The sequence below is a fragment of the Pseudopipra pipra genome, chromosome 1, assembly GCF_036250125.1.
Source record: "Pseudopipra pipra isolate bDixPip1 chromosome 1, bDixPip1.hap1, whole genome shotgun sequence".
Taxonomy (NCBI): Eukaryota; Metazoa; Chordata; class Aves; order Passeriformes; family Pipridae; genus Pseudopipra; species Pseudopipra pipra.
Genome location: NC_087549.1, coordinates 61,255,453 through 61,280,408, shown reverse-complemented (window position 1 = coordinate 61,280,408; position 24,956 = coordinate 61,255,453). Strand labels below are relative to the sequence as shown.

Sequence of the window (24,956 nt, the reverse complement as noted above, 5' to 3'; positions counted from 1 at the left end):
AATCTGTGTGAATTGAAATCTTATCCTTTCCTTAAGATTACTTTTTCCTTAATACTATCATTTTGATGAGTCATGACCAAAAAATATTTATTTATTTGTTATATTTGGTTCTGCATTTCTCTTCAAGGCACAAAATCGAGTCTGTTACAAGGAAAGGGGGAGGGGGTGTTTAATGAGTTGCAAACCTGAAAAACTCATGGCTCAAAGTTCTAGAAAAAATATATTTCACATTGTAGTGGCAGTGGGGAGGAAGCTGAATATTTTACTGTGACAGGTCACCTTTCTTTGTCAGATAGTTAAGGAATATGCATTATATTGATAGATGATATTGGTAGATCTCATCTGATTGTTTAGTGGTTGTGCAGAGTAACCAGTTCACTACAGACCTGTTGTGTAATTGTATATCTGCTGGAGAAGGCCTCTAGCAGTCCCCATCTCACAAAGATTAGAGGGACAGGATTATCCTCTGTGACACTGAATAAGCAGGAGCCAGCAGCATGTCCTGAGCACTTCCTAACAGTGAAGCCTAATATGAAGCCTTGTATACGAACACAGTGTGTTCTGGAAAGTTGCCATTTCTCAGGGAGACCTTAACTATTTCGTCAGTGCCTTCTCCTTGCCCCTTGCTCAAGGGCAGGCAGCTATGCTGAGAGCCTTTATTGTAGTGCATTTAGATTGAGATTCTGCAACAGATTGTCTCCCATTAATTATTCTGAGCGTTTTACACTACTGAGGTTTGGATGGGGTTTTTCAAGAGGAAGTTGGTATAGGCTCACTTTTCCTCCCACTGAAAGACAGTATAAAAGTCCTATGAATGGTCGAAGACCCATATGGAGATATTTGGAAAAATGGCATCCTGAGAGCTACGTGGGTGTTCAGTGGCACAAGGAAAGCCATTTTCCCGTTTAATTGGCCTCTGCCAAGCATGCACTCTGCACAGAGTCACTAAATAACAGAAGAAGGACTTCTGAATCTTCTTTGCTCTAGAGCTGGAAAGCAAATAAAGCTGCCAAGACATCCTGAGGACCGCTCTCCGCTTGCTCAATCCAAGTCGCCCCTTTCTAGCTGATCTAAATTCTTGCATCCTGCTTCCTGCCCCATTGGTTCTCCCACTGCAAGATGGCACATTTTCCTGGTCTTTGCTGGAGCTGCAATGGGGCAAGGCTGGAGGAGGGGATGGGAGCAGAAGCTGCCTTTGCTGTTGCCACCAAGGGGAGAAGTGTCCTTGCAATGACAGACTCCCACTGCCATCAGAGAGATAAACCTGAGCCTTCAGTCCTTGGCTAATAAAGGAGTTATTCTGCAGGCCATAGAAAATGATTAATGTTCTTTTTAGAAAAAGATAGTCCCAGATAAGAATTTAAAAGCCTCTGTCCAAATGGAACATCAGTACCTAACCTGGTTTTTTGTGTTGTGTGAAGAGAGAGGGAGATACTCCTGCTAGTTCACTTTTGCAAACTCTCCAACAAAGGTAGCTTTGCAACATCCAGCTTACGCCATTACTCTGAAAAATACTCTTTAAAGAAAACTTATGAAGATAACCCCTACTTAGACAGCTAGAGAAAGTATCAGCATGTGGATGGTGGGAATACTGTAGTACCAAGGCTATACAGTAACTTAAATGCTTTTGAAAATGTCACTCTAAATCCCTTGGTTTAGGCCACCAAGGAGCATTAGTTACCCACATGGTCTGTAGGAATTCATCATAAAGCAGTGCAGCTGGCATGGTGGGAGAGGACAGCATTTGGTGGGAAACATAGGACACAGCTCTCAGGGACTCTGCTGCCAGGTCAGGGCAGCTCTGGCTGAAGGCACTGGCCTTTTCTTCACACAAAGATACAGTGGCCTTACTAAAACACACCAAAACTTACTGTCTTTAGCACTTTTTCAGCTTCACCTGGATTCTCCTACATGTTTCTAAGCTCCTGAAAGTGTTTTATTTTCTCTCATACTCTGTGCATCTCAGAATTACTCTTTTGAGACTAAAATCCAGTGTTTCAGTCTAGACTTCAAATTTAGATGTGTTTTTCCCTCTGAGATATCTCAGGAAAGCAAAAACACAGATCTTTTGTGAGAAGTTCAGCTCTGTGATCACAATGTTCTGATTTCCATACAAACTCACTGATAAACACCTATAAATGCTGACCATGGTGTCAGCTTATGGGACCAGGACAGATCTGATGTGTCTCTAACAAGAGCCAGACTTGGGGCACATTTCTCATTTCATATAGGCCTATCTAGGACAAGTCTCAAGTCTCCTTTTCAGTGAAACATCTCCAGTCTCATCTCCTTTTCCACAGAATAAATAAATAAGCACCCTAGTGTAGCTGTCCTTGTCTTGGGACTTTGGGTGTCCTGCCTGCCCTGCATCTGCTCTACATTGAGTGCAGCATATTTTCATGGGTTCAGAAGTCACAAATAGCTGACAGGCTGAAAAGCTTTGTGCATTCTTAATGAAACAGGCTAGATTAGAGGTGGTGGTTTAGATGTGAAAGTCTTTCTACTTCAGTGTAATTTTGTGAGCTAGTGGTTTTCAACCCTATCCATTTCCGAACCCTTTACAATATTCCTGCAGTAGCACAGACCTCATTAAAGCACAGTTAACTGCAGAGAGGATACTTTCCCTAGAGGAATGCTTAATGAAAGGAATCATTCCCAATTTGCTTCTCTTGCGTGGTGTCTTTGAGCTTGACATTAAACTTTCAGTGGCTGACCATGTCTACTTACAGCTAACCAGCTCCCTTCCCTGACCTCCTTCACTCCTCTCTGACCTCATTCACTCAACTCTGCAAGAGAGTATCTTTGTGTTTTCTAATTGTTTGGCCTTTTTCTGCAACAAGTATCCTGAATAAAATTTGCAAACATACGCAATATTTTGATTGTCCAAACCAGTCAACAGAGGGAAAATAAAAGTCTGGCTGGAAGAGCTAGGCCGAGCTAATTCTTGGCCACTGACTTCCACATGACAGATAGAAAACATGTTGGGAATTAGTTCAGGTACCACAGCTAATAAGATAGACCTAATCCTGTTATCTGGACAACTGGAGCTCATGCGTACCCACTACATGGCAGTCTCACTTTGCACTGCTTGGGGAAAAGCCTGAGGAAATGTTTTTTAATTAAACTTTCAAGTTTCAAGCATGTGAGTGTTTATTCTGATCTGCTAACTGTGTGAATGAGCACACAAAGAATGTCAGAGGGTACCCCACGTGACGAAGTGTACATCATGGGAGAAGCAGATAATTGAAATGGTTATGAGATTGTTTCTAATTTAAACTTTTAAACACACCATCTTGATATGTTAAACTTGATGGATTTTCAGTTTACCCTCCTGAAAAGTATATTTACGCTGCCAGGCTGATATGAAAATATGAAATGTGGTTAAGGACAAGGTCTGGCATGTTTAAATAGCACTCAATTTTAGTAAAAGCTTTGTTGCATCTAGCAGTATGTTTTATAAAATGATGCATTTATTTTACTGTCAAGCTACCCCGTGTTTTAAAGTGTTTGCACAAATTAATTCACTGACATTTTAATGGCAGTGCACCAGGGGCATCTTAAGTTCTGTTTGAATGTAGTCCACGTACTCTAAGGCAGACAGAGAATATGTAAAAGCTGGGTTTGCAAAATAAGTGTTGTTATATCTCCATTTCTTTTTAAGTGCAAAATCAGAACTGCCATTGGCTTTTAATTCAGCAAAGGAAATACCTCTGCTTTTCCAGTCCAGTGTTGTAAAGAAGGCCACCACAATATGATATGCTTTGAAGAGCAATATAAGATTATAAATCTGAATTATTTTCCATGACAGAGATAAGGAAAGAAGTAAACAACCAAAATAAATAGTTCTGTGAGCAGTGGACTCACTAAAACCTGTCTTTATATCTTCTCTGATTCTGTGTGTGTAGTAAAGTGGGACACTAAAAAGAGTCAGCTTTTGCTTTACTTCCTACTCTCACAAATACATATATCATGGGCACCTATGCCCAACAGCTGTAACTCAAGTTGGTCTGTGAGTACAGAGTTATTGAGAGTGTATCAAGACAGGCATGTGGCCAAGATCCAGGACTGCCTATGGCTTCTTTCTTTGAGGAAGGATGGTGTCACAAAGGCTTTTACAGACAGACAGGAGGGCCCCGTGGCCAGCAAGTTATCCTCAGGACAAAAGCTCAGTGCTCTGCCCAACCAGATTGCCTGTGTCACATAGACAAGTCATTTAGTGCAGAATTTCTAAGAGTGTTTTGATTCCTGGAAGAGCAAAGTGTTATCTCTTGGAGTTTTCAAAAGCCTGCAGGCTCCTGAGTTCTGTTGGTTTTGATCTTCAGAAATGAAGTTTGAGCTTAAAAGGGATATTCTGCTTCCCTTGCAAAATTGGAAGCGGCAGCACCACCTATGTTAGGTCAAGAATGGACACGGGAGGCAGATTTGCCTCCATTGTGTTCATCAGATGTGTGGGTTCTCTATTACAGGCAGCAACGCAACAAGAAGAATCACATGCACCCAAACCCAGGAAGAAGCTCTCTGCTGATGGTGGGGCTCCCATAGTGGTGGCTTGGCTTAGATGTCATGTTTGAGGTGCCAGAGCATCCCTGGAGATCCAGTCTCTTGGGGGTCATGGCATCCTTACAGAATCGCCTGGGAGGGGGGCCAGAAAGGAACACTAACAGGAGAAGAGATGTGTGAAGACTGTTCCTTAGGCAATCACTCCTGTAGGCTACACTCCATTCATATTTTATTTCTAGAGCTTTGGGAAGTTTGCTCTGTTTACGCTTTTTTTTCAATACAATAAATATTTGTCTTTCTATTATTACACCATTTCTTCGGTGGTCATAAAAGACTTTGTTAACAAAGATGTGCTAGCTTGACTAGTAAGGTGTTAAGGGTCTAAATTACCTGAATTTTCTGTGCTCTGACTTTTATTTCCATGTATAAGTACACCGGCATAGGCACTGAGCATGGACAGACAGGCTTTCACAGCCAAAGATCGGACCACATTGAGCCTCTAGCATTATCCTCGCAGAGGGGAGAGGCAGCAGCCACAAAAGCACCAGAAATCCCCCCAAAATACAATAACAGTAGTCCACAATGCATACTCATGGACATAGACCCTCCTCCCCTCTGCACTGAGATGAGGAGCAGCTGGTCAGCTGCAGGTTTGTGTGCTCAGCTTACGTAGCTCAGTCCCCAGGATAACCTTTGCAAATAAGCCCAGCAAAACCCTGGTATCATTAAAGCTGTAAAAGATATCTATATTGACTTCTCTGGGGCTAAGATTTCATACTCAGCCATCTCCATCTACAAACTTTCAAATATTGTAGTTCATGACCAATGCTTGGAGTTTTCAATCTTGGGTTATTAGTCACTGCACTTATACTGTTGCCTCTCTAGAATTTTAGCTTGTGGTGGGCAAAGATAGTGTGTTGGCTGGGTGAGAGTTACTCTTTTCATTGTACTAAAATTAATAATGCTCAAATTAAAGGACTTTTTTTATGCTCAGTCTGACACTATCAACATAAGGCAATGCAAAAAGTGAATGTCAGTGCTGCATATGTGACTGCTTCAGGAGAATATGTAACTTAATTTGCTGAAGTTTGTCTCGGTAATGAGCTTGTCCTTCATACAATTTGTAGGCATTGAGGTTACAAAACTAGAAGTAACATGCTGCTATCCGGGAAGCTGTGAACTGTCAGGGTTTCTATGAACAAGGTAATGACATATGCCAAGATGCAAAAACTGAGTGAAAATTTTGCTTTTACAGAAGAAAAAAATGATGAATACTTAATTTCATCAGAAACTATACCTTAAATCTAGTTTCTATTCCATCATTTACAGTATTCTATGAAGTACACTGTTGTGGTGCATGCACAGGTACAGAAGCTGTAACTCACAACAAAATGTTGTCAAATGCATGTGTGAGATGAGTATTCATGGGCTGAAACTTCACTAGGACACAGAAGCCTACTAATAGCTTGACTTGGGGGTTGAGGGGAGGTGGGGAGGGATTGGAAAAGGTTGTTCCACCATCATCCTCCACAGTCTTCTTCTCATCGTGAAGCACAAAGGGGACAAGTTTTCATTTCTCTGGCTTGAGTTAATTCAGGAAGGCAGAAAATTCCCACCATGCTCTTAAAAACCTCCATTTTCAGCTGCTCACTGTGTCTCCTGGAGCACATGTCGCAGGACGCCCTGGGGCCTCTTCTCATGAGGCTCAGAGCAATACAAGGCTTCGATTCAACCTCCAAGCACTTGTTCTCTGCCAACAGCTCTCAGTCTGTGCCCATGGGAAGGCAATTCTGGGAACAAGTTAGGCCAGAGGCACCTGCATTCAGTTGGTTGGAATCAGAGAGGAGTGTTTCGGCCTTGGAGCTGAGAAGGAGTGTGTGAATCAAACACCGGGTTTGCAAAGGGTCCTGGGGATTCTGGTTGGCTGGATGACAGCACCAGGTGCTGTTTGCCAAAGGAACCCTAATGGAGGGGGAATGAGGAGAGGGCTCTGCAGAGAATCCTGAAGATTGAATCATGGTATGTGCAGCCTCATTTCTTCATTGTCTGTAGCAATAAACCTACAGAACTGCACATGATTATGTATCTTCTCGTGCAAGTACGTGCATGCAAATGATTATTCATACACACTTGATGACTATTAATACAAACACATATCTATGTAAGCATGAAAAAAAAAAAGAACTATGCCTACAAAGGGGCTTCCTCAGCACAAAGTTGCCACTTTAATTCCCCCGTGAAGAGTCTTCAGAACTCAAATATTCTTCCTTCGTGACTTTCCCCAGTGGCTTTACTGCTTCTTAAGAAACAGCTGCTAAACAATCTGATAAAGTGATGCTCCTTTCCAGAGATGACCAATCTCTTCCAAAAGAAATACTTTCTTCTCAGACTTTTTTTTTTTCTTAATGTGGTATATGATTATTCATAGCAGTACAAGGGGCAAGAATTTAGCATGTCCTGGTTAGTATGATATCTGCTTGTTGTACTGCTTATAAGCTGCAAATATCCAGCACAGAACCATAAAATGCAGCCTTTTTTTTTTTTTTCTCATGCCTGGGCTACTTTCTTTAAAATGATAGTTTGCATTTTCCTCTTTATCGCTATATCCAAAGGCTCTAGGGTCCACTCAGTATATCAGTAGCTGCTTAAGATGCGTGCAGCCAGCTGTGTATGTACAGAAAAAAGGGCAGAGATCTGTAAATCCTGTGGAGACAGATGAATTTACAGCTTCTAGGGACACAGCTTATTTTAACAGAATATTATTACAGCGGCACTTGAAAGCCCTAAGCTGGATAGATGGGCCACCCTGAGAGACCCTGTAGTTGGGTTCAGCAGAAACAGGTCCTTGTCCCAAGGACTTCGTGCTCAAAGCAGATAAAAGGCTGGGAGCAAAGCCATAGGGGAGGGAAATATGTCTGTCCACTGTGCAGTAAAGGAATTGGTGCTGCTGGTTGCTAAAGATACAATAGAAAGACTGAAAGCTTCAGGAATAAAATGGAAGGGCCACTGTTCCCTTTTTCCTAAACAGTGGTAACGGTGGCAGAGTCCCAGTGGGACTCCTCACTCCACGTGGAAAGCAGAGAGAGAAAGCAAAGAGCTGTCTTGCCCTGGGCCTTGACATTGTACCTCTGCTCCTCGAGTTATTTCTCCCTCTTTATATAGCCCACAAATGCAAGGCTGAATCTTTCTTCCCTCATTGGAATTTTACCTTTCTGCTTCAGATACATTCTCACTCAATCACTTCACACAATGTATCTGATAAGGTAGAGATACTGCCCATGTGGATACTTTGTTATGAGGTACAGAATTTATATCCTCTATTTTACTATAGAATATCACAAGGCGATTACATGTGGTAATTTCACACCCTGCCTTAGCTTTTGGGATCGGGTGTGTTTATAAACATCCTTGACCTTCAGTTTAGAGAAAAGAATTGCAAGATAAAAATAATCATCTGCCATATCTTAATTTTCTAATAACCATCAACATCCCTGATTCTTTTGGCATTGCAGCTTTGCAAACCTTTGTCCTCAGGAGTCAGATTTGCATTTCAGATCATAGATTTCCCCAGATACACAAAGCATCCCTTTTCCCATATCAAATCTTATCTTTTGATGTAGAAACTAAACTGCCTCTCCAAAGATACAAAGCCAATCTATAAAAAAACATGGAAATAGAAACCAGACCTCCCGGCTCTTAGCCCTGGGCTGCATTGATACCCAGGTGCGTTAGGGCAGTAGAATCACAGATCTTTCTTGGGAAATTAAGGGAAAGGGCAACGAGTTGGAGGAAATAAACCACCCACTGTCTACAAGCTTCAGATCACCTATTTCCCAGCACTTGATCAGAGATTAACCACCAGGAACGGAAACCTCAATGGAGCAGCATGAAAGCTATTTGCTACCTGCAGATGCTACCAGGAAGATTTTTGTTCTAGCTGTAACTACTGGGATTTTTTTGGTTTTAGGCTCTGCCAGTTGGAAAATAATTTCTGTAGCTAGCATTCCTCTCCTTTCACTGTCTTATAAATATGAAAGAAAAAAAAATCTATGCTCTTCTGTAATGGCACAGTTTTTCACATTGCTCTAAAGGGTCACATTTCTAGACAGAGACGCATCATGCATACATAACATGGTATTGCAAAATATGTGGGCAACTCCTTCTTTGCTTGCATACCAAGCCAGTTTTTAGGTACAAACACAGATTTTTTTACCAAGAAACAAGGCAGTCCCATCTGAAAGTAATTTAAAAAATTGCAGTGATAGATGTCTGCTAGTGGAATTCAAATAATACCCTTGAGAATGACATCAGAAATGAGATTTGTTTTCCCTTTTTTTCTTGCTTTTAGATGTTTAGATATAATAAGTTGTTCTGAAATCCAGGTGACTGATGCTAAACTTACACCAAATAATACACTGTTGATTGCAGTATAAAAGCTGTATTGTGATAAGGCAGGGGAAGAATTGAAACATTCAACCTCCCAGTCTTTCAGGGAAGCAGCAGGGAGCCAGCAAGGCTTGCTGGGCTTCACGGAGCAGAAAAGCCAGATATATCTGCTCGTCTTGGAAGCAAAAGGATTTGCTAGGAAGGAGGAAGGGAAGGAGGGAGTGAATGAGCTAGAAATCTAGCTGTGGCTGAACATGTCCTGAAGGAGATGTGCCTCACCTATTTTTAAAGGAGTTTAGAGCTCAGTTTGCTTTGGCATAGAGTCGAGCTGTTTTCTCATAGGAATAGTTCAACTTAAAACAAAAGTGTTTGAAATGCTTTCACAGCTGATGTCTAATGTAAAGAACTGTTAGCTGTAGCATGTGTTAACTTCCCAAAGGATTCTCTAGTACACCTTTTAAGAGGGTTTTTATGGCCCTGTGGACATTGACCCTGAAGATTTTTAGTCAGTACTCTAATCTAAACAATATTAATACTATCTTTTCTTACCATGGTATCAGTATATTCTTCCAGCTTTACTTCAGCAACCGTCTTGTTATGCTGCAAAAAGAGATCTCGCAGGAAATCCTTTAGTAAGAAAGAGACAAATTTTACTCTTTAGAGTAAATTCAAGAAATAACAGTAACAAATTCAATTCAAATCCAGCAGAGTTATACGAATTTAGTTTCACATTGCTGCTTAGTGGTAGTGTCTTCAGTTTCACAAAGTTCAAACTTTTTTTAGATGAAACATATTTTTTCAAATAAATTAGAAAATAAAAAAATTTCCCCAGAGAATGCATACAGGAATGAATCATTAATTAACTCATAAAATAAGCAAAAAATAACATCAATCCTTCAATATTTGCTAATAGATGTCAAATCAAAATATTTTCTTTTCGGCAAAACACTTAAACATCCTCTTGTATATTTACTGGGGCACAGGCTGAAGCCATGCACTGAGACTTCAGCACGTGGTCTGCAGCCCAGGGATGGACTTTTGTGCCCAGATGACTCAAAGTGTTTGAGTTACTGTATCTGAACAGTCTCTCGTCTCAACAGCCTGAGCTTTAATGAGAAATCAGTGTTCAGAAAATCTGCAGGCTCAGGAAGAGATTGTGAAGAAATCCCATTAATAAAATACAATGGTTTGGCTCTGTTTAGCTGGGAGAGGCCAAGGCAAGGCAACGTTTGTGGGGCTCATTGGGTGCCTCAGTGTCACCGAGACAAGTGGGGACATGGGACAAGGCAAGATATCAAGGGCAACAGCAGAGCATCCTCCCTCCTGCAGGGTCCCTGAGACCATGCCAAAAGGCGTGAGTCCTTCAACTCACTATTAACAATCTCGTTATTAACAATCATTTGTCAACCACACAAAAAGGCAGCGAATTGGTAAAACTGACAGAAAGGCTCCCATTGACATCAGTGAGCTGTAGATCAAGCCTGCAGAGATTTGTTAGAATAACTTACTTTGAGCTCACCAGCTGAAATAAATCCACTGCTGTCAGCATCATAACTGCGCCAGATCTGAACGGGGATAAATTGATACAATCACGTAAATATTGCAGTTAATCATCTGCTTGAGTGATAGATTGTAAAAATTCAAATCAGAACTTCCATAATGAGCAAGCTGTTGCATTATCCAACACATAATTAATTGTACATGAAATACAATAAACTTTTCACACAATAGCTTTTACTCACACTTGGGTGCATTAAACACGTGACATGCTGCTATCACATGTTTAATGCAGACACACTGTCTATAAAACGAAGAAAAGACTAAGAAACTGCTCTGCATTTCTTACCTAATTTGTACATGCATCTTCTTTTATTGCTCTGAGTGAAAGTCAAGGCCATACACAACTGGCCATTGATCCACAGAAGCTTCCAGTTCTCATGTGAAATAAAAGTAACTGCAAGCAGTCTTGGAAAAATTGAAATTCTGTGCTGGGATACTTAGAGACAGAGATTGGAGGGAGATTGGGCAAGGTTATATGGGCCTGTGCTCCTCGCTTGACCCAGCTTATGGAGGTTTCCACTCCATGCCCTGACAGGCTACTGTTTCAGGATAAAATGATGCTCAAAATGTGCCTGGTCTGCCTTCTTGGTCTCTGCTGTGCCACAGATGAGGCAAAGCTGTGGCTTTGCCATAGCTCCCAACAGGGGTGGATTTATCTGTGGGGAGGTTTTGTCTCTGGTGGCATGACTGATAGCTGGCTGAGAGCATTCGCGAAGTGTAATGAGTGCCCTTGGTCCAGTCCTAGCTACGACATCTCTGTTTTGCTGGTATAAATAATGTACAATCTTCTCTACCTGAACAGATCAGAATGTATTTTGCTTCCAAAATATCCATCTATTTCCCATACTGTGTTCCGCAGTGGGCAGAAGGGTTGGTGTTGAAGAAGCTGTTAGTGTGCAAGGGAAGAGGCAATGTGGAGATACAGACCCGCATGAATTCCACACTGTTGTCCAAGGGAGTTTCCCGTCGGAAAAGCAGTAGAAAGTTCTCATCATCCGGCAAGATCATATTGGCAAGCTGGAAAAAAAGCATTAAAAAAAAAACCACAACAAAACAAACCCACACCAAGAAAATAACGAAAAGAAAAAACTGGGGTGGCTGCTGACATAGTATGGGAAATGTAAGTTGGACATGTTTCTTCCTTGGAAATAAACTCCAGACCAAGACATCTGGCTAATATAGTACTCCATGACTCACCTCCTCCCCACACAGGCTCTATCTTCCCAATCTCCCAAGTCTGCTATAGGTCCTAATCGTAGAATGGTATGGGTTGGAATGGACTTTTAGAGGTCATCTAATCCAATTCCCTCTCTGTGGGCAGGGACATCTTCAACCAGATCAGGTTGCTCAGAGACCTGTCCAACCTGACCTTTGATGTTTCCAGGGATGGGGCATCCACACCTTTCTGGTCAACCTGTTGCAGTGTTTCATCACCCTCATAAAAAAAAAGTTTTCCTTATATCTAGTCTTAATCTACCCTCTTTCAACTTAAAACCGTTAGCTCTCGTCCTATTGCTACAGACCCTATAAAATGTCTGTTCTAATTCTCCATCCTTCTATAAAAGAAATCCTGAGCTGGGGTTGGGCAGAGATACCTCCTGGATTTTCAAGCGTCCATCTGTGGTGACATTGTAGACAGACATGAATTGCTCCTTCATCCTCTGAACTTTTTCTTCTGTGATGGTGTTCTGCCACAGAGAAAACAACATGCACATGAAAATTGCTGAGGGCACTAGAAGAGTCTCCTGGAGGAAATCTCTCCCCACTCACAGATAGCCTCCAGGATCATTTTATCCTTACAGTTGGGGGGTAATGCTTTTAAATGCCCACAAACACACCATTGTGGATGGCTTTTTGGAAATAAGCCCTATGCATAGCTTTGTAGCAACTAAGCATTCAGCTGAAAGATCAGTGTTTGGAGACCCCAAAATATTTCAGTGACACCTGCTTCTTTAGCCAACTGTTCCCATTATAACACTGAGGTTTGGTTTTGCTCAAGCGTGTTTTACAGCAGTTTTCATCCTGCTTGTTTTCAACTCATGCTTTTCAGGAAGATATCCTTATCTTTGAATGACATCTCTTTAGTTCATTAGATCACCAGCCTTGAAAGGTGTCAATGGAGCTAGATTGTTGCTTATTATTACCTGTCAAATGGTTTAAAGCTCTGTCAGTGTTCCTGGGTTAGTAGCATAGAATTTCAAGTAATTGACATTCCCTTTGCATCAGCTCAACCCCATAATCGATTTATACATAGTGGGGAGTTTTCAGGACTTGTCAGGTTTTGACAGACATCACTGTGACAGGTGAAATACAATGCTTAGGTTCATCAGGCACGGTTTCTTTAGCAGCAGCAATGAGGATCCCCTGTCTGACTGGACTACACAAAGTACAATTTCCCCACTATAAAAGAAGCTTCTGGTCATACGAGCTTTGTGAGTGGGCTGGGAAGCTCTCCTAATTAATCTCTCCCAAGCAATTAATAAAGTCCTATGTTTACCTCTGCACCCACACTGAGCGGGTCCTGGCTTCTCTCCCATCCTGTGGGAGGTAGCCCTGACTGGGAGGGGAGGGAAAGAAGTGAGAAGGATAACCCAGACTGGCTCTTGGCATACTTTTGTAGCAATTTTTACAAGACAATAAATTAACTTCTTCCCAACCTCTGAAAAAAAGTCCCTCAAAGATTTTATCATCTCTGCATCCAGCTGGATTTAGGACTACAGCTGTGCCTTCCTGGGTCTTCTAACCCAGTTTCTCATCCTTTCCAGCTGCTATTGAAGCTCCATCAGGTTGTACACTCCCTTTCTTATTGCTGTGACACAAGACCATGAGTCACTTTTTCAAATTTACTCTGTGCATAGCTCCATGCAGTGCAGCCCTTGGTCGCATCCTTGGGGTACAACACCAAGGGCTGGCATCTCCTAGTTTGGGGACGAAACACCCAGGAATGATCCCACAGGGTTGTGCCCAAGGTGACAGTCCCACTCCCGGGGCCTGCTGTTGCCCTTGAGTGTGTCCTAGGGCATGGCTGCAGGTTCCCCCTTTCCCGTGGTGGTGGCTATAAAGCCCAGGTGGTGCTCACTGCTGGCCCCCCAGCTCGGGTATGGTGGACACAGCAAATTACTGAACACACACACATGGTCTTCTTTCTCCTTGGCATTATAACTTGCCCTCGTGCTATTTAAATTGCCTTCTGACAGCACCTGCACTCTTTGAGACACCTCCCAGGAGTCAGGCAAGCCTATCGGTTGCCAACTTCAATAGGCTTGCAAAGTACTCTGAAATTATCCTCCTCCGTGCCCAGTAGGATAACTTATTTCTGAAACAATAATCATAGCTGATATTTGAAAAGTGTGCTGTGGAGTTCAGATTAGTCATTTGTTAAGAAAGCTTATTCCTCAACTTCATGTTAGCTCTTCACCACCACCTCATTGAGCTTTCTGTGGCAGGAACACTGTTTTCTGTGAAAAAATAGGACAGCCTCTTTTTTTTTTATAAACTGATTTAAACTATGGGATATATCAAGTAAATGCCTAGAATACTTACAATATTTACACAGCTCTGTGAGCTTTTAGTCCATGGGGTTACACTACAGCAGATTTTTCAATTTGGACAATCACTCTCTGTTCATAAATATTCTACTCATGGAACAGAAGTGGTAATAGATCTACCAAACCCCAACCTTTACTCACAAAGAATAAAAGATACCGCACAATCTGGCTTTCCCAAGATACATGCTCAAGGCAAAATTATTTGTATATCACAAAGTTTTACACCAAGAATGATACATCTTGGGTTATGACAATTGGGTTTCAAAGGTAACCTTTATGGTAACCAAAAATCCCAATCTCAGAAGATTAAAAATAAATAATAATAATAATAATAAATTGATCAAGTAAGACATAGCACTTACAGAAACCAAGACTGGGAGACTTGGTCTCCAAGGCCGACCTACTGGTGGTACAGACCTGTAGCTTGTTCTGATTGCTTTTCTATTCCAAAAAACATTTAAAAGGCTGGAAAAAAACCCCAGTCTACATGATTCGTTCCCCTTGCCCAAGCAAGGACATGAATTGCAGACTTCTGATCTACTTGCCGACTCTGTAATCTGATTTTGGATGTCTGCAGCCTGTAGAGGAACAGCCTAGGCATGCTGCAGGGCAGAGCTGGAGTTGCCGGTCCCTCCCTGAAGTCTTAGGGAGTAAGTCAAATTCTCTGGCTTGTTCAGATTTTCTTCAGGTGTTGTTTTGGCTTCAAATCAGTGCTGAGGCATTGCTACAGCAAGGAGGAGACATCTGGGAAACTTGTGAGTGGTTCAGCAGGATCTTCATGCTTAGACAAGAGTGTGCTCCAGAAACAAGAAAAAAGTTTTTCGGCCAAGGCACTGTCTATTCAATACTTCAGGATTTATAGAGCCAAGGCAGAATTCTACTAGCCAAACATGTTGTCCCTGATATTATTTTTACAGGTGCAATGTTCTGTGAGCCCTAAGAAGGCTTCAGGAGTAAGCACCCCAACTGGGTCTCCAAGCTCTGCTCAGAAGAAAGGATATGGACAGAGACAAATAGCAAGTAAAGCCAGTGGAAAAATAAAGAGGGATATTATGGGGAATATTAAATTTTTTTAAAGCATTGTAGATATAGCAACTGACTACACTCATAAATGCATTAAACAGATTTTTTTCAATAGTAGTGGTAGTTTGTACAGACAACAGTCAGGTGTCCCTGATAGGGACAAGATAACTATTCACAGATAAGAGATTATAGTTGATGCAGCTGCTGCAGGGCAAATCCCTGAGCAAGGATGCAGCAAATAGCTGTCTGTGGGAGCGGGCACCACTCAACCTGCATGGAGGCTGAGGCTGAGCTGGGATGGCAGGGCAGTGAGGGGCTGCACAGGGACACCAGCCAGACTTGGGGTACAGGGGCCCCTTCACTGCCTCAGCCACCCTGCAATGAGGTTGCTGAGGGGAGGCCAAATGTAAAAGGAGGCCACTGGTCAGGAGGCTCGATTTCTTATTCTCTGCCTTTGGGGTCCTACAAACATTTCCCTGCCTCCCCTATCAGGGCAAGTCCTTTGATAGAGGAAGAAAAATCAGGAGCAGGAGAGCAAGATGGGGAGACCTCCAGGCAGGCACTTGCAGGGGTGATTCCACTGCACTGGGTGCTATGGCCACCACCTTCCCTGGGAGATTTATCTTAACTTCCTTCGCTTTAATTATTATCTCAGTGTTCAACTACGGACTGCAACAAGCAGGAAAGTTTAGAAACCAAACACACTATGCTTTCAAATGCCTCAGGCTCACTCTCCATTTATTCAAGTGCTATGAATTATGGTAATAAAAAAAACCCCAAATATACCACCTTTTTACTCTGTTTTTGGCTGGATATAGTTAATTTTCTTCACAGAAGCTAGTATGTTTTGGTTTTGTGCTGGAAATAGTCTTGATAACATAGGGATGTTACTTTGCTATATATTATATTTCAGTCTATATTAAAATATATATTCCATTTTACTACATAGTATTTATATTTATTATTTTATAATTAAATTATATTTATTCTATATTTTACTTATAGCATATACTATATTATTATATATTATTTTATTTTAAGTACCAGATAGTTATTGCTGAGCAGTGTTTACGGGGCTAAGGCCTTTTCTGCTCCACACCCCACCATACCAGTGAGGAGGCTGGGGATGCACAAGGAACTGGGAGGAGACAAGGCTGGGACACCTGAGCCAAACTGACCCAAGAGATATACCATGCCATATGGCATTGTGTTCAGCATATAGATCTGGGGGAAGGAGGAGTTTGGAGTGATGGTGTTTGCCTTTCCAAGTCACCATAATGCCTGATGAAATCTTGCTTTACTGGAGCTGGCTGAACATATGCCTGCCCATGGAAAGTGGTAAATGAATTCCTTGTTTTGCTTTGCTTGTGCCTGTGGGTTTTGCTTTACCTATTAAAATGTCTTTATCTCTACCCACAAGTTTTCTCACTTTTACTCTTCTGATTCTCTCTCCCATTCCATTAGGAAATGAGTGGCTGTGTAGTGCTGAGCTGCCAAATGAGGTTAAACTACAACATAGCAAATAGCAGGATACAAACTCGTGCCTCCTGTCTCTATGAGCTCGGACAGAGGGAAATGGCTTTGCAGCAGGCAAATGTCCATAGCTGAGCACAGCTTCCTTCATCAGAGGTAATGCTGGCTTTGTTATGTTGCCAGTCTCAAGCAGCAGATCCTCACCCAGTTTGAAATGTTTGCAAAGCTTTCCCATTTTGTGGGGGTTTAAGTGAATGCTGTTGCATCCTTTCCAGTCACTGTCTGTACTGGGAAGCCTTTCTTGTAAATCCTTGTTTTTCCTGGTGCATGCACCTCCCTGAGTTCCTGGATGCTGTGTGGTTTCCAAGGGCTGGTACATGTTCTCAGTGTCCAGTCAGGAAAAAAATCCTTACTTCTTACTATGAGGAGAAGGCCATGTCATTTTTATCCTCACAAAAGCACACATTTTAAAATATTGCTGTGACTTTGTTTACACACTTCTCAGGGTTAAGGAGTAAATTTCTTACTATGGATGCTCTTCCACAGAGTTTTACAGAGAACAGCTTCTGTGTTTCAAGTTGCCATATCAAATTAATTTTCTTCGCCTTCCTTTCCTTGTTCAGTCTTTGTCTTCCCTTTTGCAAAAACCCTTTAGAAGTATTTAGCATCACAAAAGTAATCTGATTTTTAATAGTGTTTGTAATCATGGAAAGGGCATGATCACATATTTTTTTTAATTTCCACAGCCTTTAATTTCTTTGTCATGGCTGGTTATGATTGCTTGGAAACATGGCTGTAATCTATCTGTCTTCTTTGTTAACCCATTCCTCTAATATTGTTGCCTCTTTGCCTCATGCTGTCTAATGAAAGTTTTGATCCTTAAGAAATTCATTGCCTTGATGAAAACACAGCTATGAGTCATTTCTTAAGGGAGGGTAAAAAGTGAATTTATGGAGCACTGTGGAGTCTTTCCTATTTGATGAAATTTAACTCTTTCTGATCACGATAGTCTGATCATAAATAAATTTATTTTTCTTTCTTGATGTGATTTGTTGAAGCAAGCCACTATATTGATTAGCATATGAAAAACAAGAAGAAACTATATTTAAGTGACTATTATAGCCTGTTTCTTGGGGGAAAAAAAGGAATAATCTGAAAATGCTGGCTTGAGCACACATTTCTTCTAATGTTTCAGTCAAATTTGATAGAAACCAATGGTCCCAGAGATATCAAGTTCCTACAAGATCTATGAAAATAAATTATGTCTGCCAAGAAGGATAGTTGGAAAAAAACCTCAACAACTATTACCATGCCAAAAGCCACACAGTACAGACAGGAGGCCAGCAAAGACCAGATGAAACATCAGTAACATAAATTTTGACCTTAGGAGAAAATCTTTTTTTTTTTTACCAAACATTTCTTCTTTAAATCCCATAGCATTGGAAAAAAAAAAAATCACAATAATTACTTCATTTCACCCATGCAGCTGTACTTGGCACAGACTGCATGAGTGTGGGATATCACCCTGCAGCTCCTGAGCTAACTTCTCGTTTGGGTCAATCACGCTTATTTAACTGCAGTGCTATCACCTCAGAATTGGGCCCTCTATTTTGGTTAGGATTTACTGTAATCCTGCACACTGCAGTAGATAAGCACTTATCCTGTTATCCTGCACTGTGTTTTGGTTCCTTTTTCAGCTCTCATCTGCACAAATGTGGGAAAGAATTTTTCACATAGGAGATACCAGCATCTAACAAAGGTTACTACAGCCTTCCTTGTGCCATCACAATTTTGTGGTTAGGCTTTGAACAGGTTCTTTGTTCTGTCTTTTCCACTAGGCTGAAAGTTTTCTGACATGCATTTGGCCAATGAAGACACATCATGTCTCTTTTTCACCATAGGCATGTTTGGTTTGCATTTAGAGATACTTCGAGGCACTTCCCTGCCTTAATGTGAAGGAACAGGAATAGGAATTGTTCAGGCTAATTAGGGCTGACAGAACCCACAACTTAAAGAAACAACTGCATTTGGCATTATTTAGAATGATAGAATGGTATGAGTTGAAAGGGACCTCAAAGATCATTTAGTTCCAACCCCCCTGCCACGGGCAGAGACACCTTCCACTTGTCTAGGTTTCTCAAAGCCCCATCTGATCAGGCCCTGAACACTTTAAGGGATGGCACACCCACAGCTTCTCTGGGCAACCTGTTTCAGTGCCTCTCCACCCTCACAGTAAAGCACTCCTTCCAAGTATCTAAATTGCCCAGAGTATTGCCTAGAGGTTAGAACTCTGAATTATTTTAGATGTGGATGAAAGCTGAATGCTTTCTGATAGGGGTCTTGTTGCTGTTGACTTGCTGGTCATCAAAGACTTTAGGTCTCTTGGGATGGTAAAACACAGAAGTCTGCTTTGGATGGCTTTGATGCTGGCTGATATTTTGGCCTTTAAACTTTGTTCGACTAGCTGCTGCATTCCTGACCATACTAAATTAAACACATTATTTAGATAGGCAATGCAGTGTGCAGGCAAGGATGATGTGCAAGAGTACCTGGAGGTTGCTCCTCTTCTTTGAAAGTAAAATGCGAAGACAAATCCTTCTTGGCTGTTCAGGGTGAGGTCCTAAAGCTTAACTTCAGTCCCTTCCAGTCACAACTATCCATGTGGGTTTGGGGCAGAGGAATTATAAACAGGCTAATACCTGTCTTGTCCGATCAAATTTATGCTGCAAAAATTTTTACACGTGGTCTCTTACGCATCTACAGTTAGTCGAGGGCAACTGTCTTTCATCTGAAAATCTTCTGTCTAATCTGAGTACAATTTGAGCAAAGTGAAATACCTTTCCGAGAAAACCCAATAGCAATGTGCATTCCCCTTCATATCTGCCCAGACATCATTGTTTTTATGGAAGCTTTCAGTAATCCAACCCCAAAATTTATAACCATTCATCTACAAAACTCTTCTTATCTAATTATTATGAGAATATACACAGAGATTCATTAAAAATATGCAAAAGAGCAAGCAAGGAAGATACTAAGTGATCTTGATATGGAAAGAAAGATGTAAACTAATACGAGAGAGAAATGCTGAGGCTCTGTTCCAATAAAATCACTTCTTCGATGCTGAAAGAAACTGTCCTTTCCACTGAGCTTTCACATCAGTATAAAAACTTTTAGAAGATGCATGGAAAGAGGTGGCCATAATGTAGAAAAAAGAGGTTTATGAATGAGCAGAAGAGAACACAGGCAGCTCACAGAAGCCATGCAGCAACAGGTTGGAAGCTGGAGGCTCAAATGGTTAGAGAGAAGATGTAGGAGTAATAACAGCAGCAGATGGAAAATGTCAGCAGTTCGCAAACATGCTGGGGTGGGGCTGAACTGTCCTTGATTCTGTTTTGTATTCCCTAAACAAACCAAATCACAGAAGCCCTTCCAGCTGATGAAGAATTTATATAAACTTCAGTGTCATAAATCACAGAAGACTTATGGATATTAACACACACCTGGAAATTGAAGGTATTTTCTTGGGAATGGATGGGTTGGAATATTTGGGTTGGAAGGTATCTACAATGACCATCTATTCCAACTGTCTGACCATTTCAGGGCTGACCAAAAGTTAAAGCAGGTTGTTAAGTGGATTGTCCAAAAGCCTCCAGCAATCACCCATTGCTGGAGGAGAAGAGACAGAAAGCAGCATCTGGGATTTGGATTGGTGTACTACAGGCCTACCTTTGTTGCAAACTTTTCTCTTCTGCCCTCATAACTCTTGATGGTTCAACAAAAGGCAATGAATTAGCCTCCCTCACTGGAGGCTATTTCAAATTTCTTTCCTCACTCAGAGTTGTCAAAAAGAACTGTGCCTCTCAGCTTCCCAACAGGCTCCTTTTTGCATTGTTTTCCCAGCTGCTCCCATTCCCTGGCATTTAGTGTCAGCTGGGGATGCTGCAGAGCAGTTGTGAAGAAAAACAGCTGAAAGACTACAGTGGTCATTAAGAAAAATAACAGCTTAGAGAGTGCAAGCTGAAAAAATATAATTATGAAGCCACTTGCTATTCAAGCAGAGACAACTTCCAGTGCTGATAACATTATTTATCACTTGTGTGGCACTTCAGACACAGTCACTAATTAATCCTTGTGACACATCTGTAAGTTATGTCAGCGTATTGCTGTCTCCCCCTTTTACTGTGCAAGGAAAGAGACACATTTAAAGCCCAGATGAGTAAAGGTCAAAACAAACACTAAAGCAGAGAGATGCTCAGTCCCAGCTCACTGCTTCTATCGCAAAGGACACTTTCTTTCTGTAGGGTGGCAAAAACAGTGCAGAGGGGACCCTTTACTCCTGCTGCTATAACCACAAGCCTGTACAACAAAAATCACATGAACAAGACAAAAAAAACGCCTCAGTGTTGTTAGACAAACTCATTGTACAAAGGTAGTAGAGACCTTTGTTTAATCTGGTGCAACAGGTGATCCTCATACCAAGGGGAGAGGGCAGAGGACTGTTCTCAGCCTCCCAGGACAAAGCTCCCCTTGGGTTTTCTGCCACCAAGGCAGGCTGCACTGGCAACTGCCTGCTGGATAGTTTTGTCCCTAATACTACCAGAGTGGAAATGTTGCCAAAAATAAGCAGGAAAACTAGGGAAGAAAACCAAAAGCACTTGAGAGCCTGTTTGAGCACCCTGAAAGTTAGTGAGCACCATCTTCTAGAATTAGCCTGTTTCTTCTGTTTAACAGGAGAGGGAGTTGGTGCCTTCTCCATGCAATTTGTATTAAGATATTTCTTTTAATGGCAAAACCTAGACAGCAGAAACAAAGGAGATGTAAGCTGGATGAGGATTGTGAGTTAGGCTGGAGTCATCTGAGCAGGGACTTTTAACAACGAATAAAACTATTATTGATTTCTTGAAGCAGAAAGTTCGTGTCTAGAACACCCTCATTTTGCAAGTTCTGTGTGCAACCTAACACAATGTGATAGAGTTCACACTGATATCAGCAAGACCACAAAAACTGCTGTAATACACCAGGTTTGCAACCCAGCTGGTGTTGTGCGACGCTGTCCCAAAATCTCATATAAGGGATGCGCAAGGGATGCTATGGGCTAGAGTGGGGCTTGGAGTTTCTTCTTGACCTCTCATCATTAGGAAGCTGCCTGCAGCATGAGATTCCCAGCTAAACCTCAGTTTTATCACCATCTACAGATCACTCCAGAGAGCCCCACTTGGAGGTCCCTTGCTTCAGCAACACACGCCAGCATTGAGCTCTGCAGCCTCATTTTAAGCCTCTCCTTCAACATCTCACATTTGCTGTCACTGGGTTTTGTTTGAGAGTGCTTTGCGTTGGTGTTTCAATGCCCCGAGACTAGCAGCTCCCAATTTCTTCTTTTGTTCCTGGGTAAACAATCATGAGCTTTTCAATTTCTCTTCAATCAGTTTTTCTGTGTCCCTAATGTTTCTTTGCGCTTAATGTTGGAGCTTTTTTGATTTGCTTTGAAGTCTTTTTAGGTGCCTATCTATTCATCTAACCATCCACTCTCTGAAAGATGTTTCTGCAGAAACTGCCAATATTTCAATCCAAATTTACTTGCAAATTAAACAAAACCATGCTTGAAAAAATTATTCACAACTTCTGTTTTTTTACTGTAGCCCTAAAGATCCAAGAGTACCAATTGGCTTGTAAGTACAATTCTGATTTTACACTTGATATTCGTGAATTTATGCCTTTTATCAGCTACCTTTTCCCTTTTGTTAATTACTTTTTGCTTAAAGGAATTGTTTAATCTCTGTTTCATCTCATTTTTGGCACGTCCTCTCCTTCCATTTGAAAGATGTTTCCTCCTTTTCTCTTCCTATCTGGGCACATGTTGTGTAGCAAAAATATGAATATATTCCTCACATGCTTCTGAGTGCTGGCCTGAGTGGAAGGATTTCTCCTTCACTGGTGGTGACACTCATAGGCAATGTATGACCTGGAGCTAAGGAAACCAGCCCCTCTAAATTGTCATGCAATTTCTGTTAGTACTGAGGTGTAGAGAGTGAGAGAGGGGAAATGCTGTCAAAAACAGGAAAGGAAACCAGGGCAGAAACTCAGAAACACTTGAGAGCCAAGTTTGGATCTTCAGAGCAACTGAATTGACTATTGTTTGGCTTCTAGCCATTTGCAGCAATACAGTCTTGTTCCTAAACACTAATTAAAATTAATGACAGTATATTTGTTAAAAATTGACCTGGGAAAGAAACCTATCGCATTAACAAAACTAATCAGCCTAGGCTTGAATAAATAAATCATCACTATTGCCCTCCCGCTCACCCTTCCAGGCTGTGTGCTGGTACTTTTTTGTTTGTTTCTATTCAGAGGCAGTAAATTACTTTCTCTCCACCTTGCCAACCAGCACCTTCAGCTGGTGCCAGCTGCCATCTCACCCTGACAGCAGCTGATGGGCTGAAAACAACGGATCAAACTTCTCAGGTGACTGCACTTATTGTACCTGCTTAAATGCCACCTTGTTGCCAAGAGAAAAGCTCTTTACCTTTGGATTGCTAAGGAAGTTAGCTATCAGGGAACAACAAACACAAACCATCTCTCAGCACAACCTTTTCGCTTGGACTTGATGCACAACTAACACAGCATGGTACTTACTTCTGGTCCCAATTTCTCCAGGAGGTGATGAAAAAAATTGTCAAGTTCCTTCCCTTCTATGTAGCCATTGTCTAAATAAAAGTAAAATATATTAGTGGTCAGGTGGTACTGCCCAAGTTCCAGGAACTGTGTCATGCGCTGCATGCAGGGAGCTCCAGGTTGCATGGTCAGGATCTCAGCTGGGGGCCCTGCCTGCCCACTCAGGAGGGTCCTATTCGATTTGATCTGGTCACATCTATGTGGGGACTGGGCACAGCACTGCTTGGCACCCCAGGAGTTTTCCTCACAGAAAACATTCTGGAAAAAAAAATTCCACAAACTGGCCCCAGAACAGGGAACAGCAGATGGAATGGGGAGGTGATGAAAAGGCAAAAACTTTGGGGTGAAAAGGGTAGTTTACGGATGTGATATTTGGCCACGGTAAGGAGGAACAGGTGGGCTCAGAAACACCCGCGGGACCTCGTGGGGGTGAGGCTTGGGCACGCTGTCAGAAAGCCACTGGTGCAGGCTCCCAGCCACGCGTGCAACAGCCCGGGCACCCCACGCTGCACCCACCCGCACGCGCACCCAGACGGGCACCCACCCACGCGGCCCCCGCTCCCACCCGCACGGTCAAACCCCTACGCGGCACCCTCCCGGACAGGCACCCGCCCGCCCACCAGACACCCCGGCTGGGGCTCCAGCCACGCGTGTCCCGCTCCCCACCGTCCCCACTTGCCGTCGGCGTCGAAGCGCCGCCAGGCCCCGAGGAAGGCGGCGGCGTCCAGGCGCCCCTCGGCGCCGCTCTCCATGGTGCTGCCCGCCCCGCGCACCCTCCGCGCCCCGCACCGCCCGCTCTGCCCGCGCCCCGCCGGCCGCCCCGGCTTTGAGGGCGGCGGCCCCGCCCCGGAGGCGGCCCCGCGGGCGGGGGTCGCGGGGGGAAAGTCTCCCCTCCCCACGCGTCCGGCACGGCCCCGCGGGGCTCGTCACACCGGCCCCGCTGCCCGGATCCCGCCGGCACGCCCAGGGTGTGGTCGGGCACAGGTGCTGACAGGACGGACCTCAAGCCTTCCAGGTGGGCTGGAGACACCCGACCCCGCAGGGGTGTGCCGCTCGCAGACGACCTTTAAAATTTCAAGCCTCCCCGAAGGAAGTCAGAAGTGCTTGAGGGAAGTGTGCGACTTCGGAGAAGAAGTGGAGTTTAGAGGGGGGAAAAAAGAAGTTTTCTAAAACGGAAACTCTCCTCCTCTGTTTATGAAAGCAGAACAGCAGCAGGCAGAGATCTCTCGCCTTCTCATCCCTCCCAGCCATCAGAAGGGTTTCTCTCGGAGGAATGGGGAGCCACAGAGGATGGACAGAAATCTACGCTCTCTTCCTCCTATAATACTAATCAAAAGAAGAAACTGTGGGGTTCAAGGTGTCAGTGATGATAGAGCATCATATTTATGATGGCCCTGCGTGGAGTTAAATGTGATTTCAATGTCACCTGTGTAGTCACCTGCATTGATTTCAGGTACCTGGGGCTGGACTGTGTGTCTTTGTGTGTGCTCCTAGTACCATTATTATCTTTTGAGAGCCCTCAGAGTTCTTCCAGGTTGCTCTTGATTCAATATATACATATTTCAATTTCATGCACATGCTGATTGCTTTAGAGAGGCTCTCAGTAGTAGAGTAGAAAAGGCTTTTAAAACATATTTAATGTTTGCCCTGAGCAGGCTCCTATTTGTTCTGAGAAGAAAAAAAAAAAACCCTCCTGAAGAACTAAAAGTTGTGTTGTACTCAGGAAATATCAGGTCTGCAAATCACATTCTTTCAGAGAGATCACAACAGAGATCACACAGCCATGTCCAGCTT

At 42.7% G+C, this 24,956-nt stretch overlaps 1 protein-coding gene across 1 annotated transcript in view; it reads right to left on the bottom strand.

Annotated features, from left to right (window-relative positions):
- SCGN (secretagogin, EF-hand calcium binding protein) overlaps positions 1-23,957 on the bottom strand; it is a 29,341-nt gene extending 5,384 nt beyond the window's left edge. Inside the window, exons 1-6 of the mRNA XM_064658891.1 lie at positions 23,842-23,957; positions 23,124-23,194; positions 12,042-12,134; positions 11,374-11,463; positions 10,395-10,451; positions 9,436-9,513 (exon numbers count right to left, since the gene is read on the bottom strand). Of these exons, the coding sequence (XP_064514961.1) occupies positions 9,436-9,513; positions 10,395-10,451; positions 11,374-11,463; positions 12,042-12,134; positions 23,124-23,194; positions 23,842-23,914 (462 nt within the window). The 5' untranslated portion in view covers positions 23,915-23,957. The remainder of the gene's footprint in view (positions 1-9,435; positions 9,514-10,394; positions 10,452-11,373; positions 11,464-12,041; positions 12,135-23,123; positions 23,195-23,841) is intronic.
- Positions 23,958-24,956: the final 999 nt, after the last annotated feature.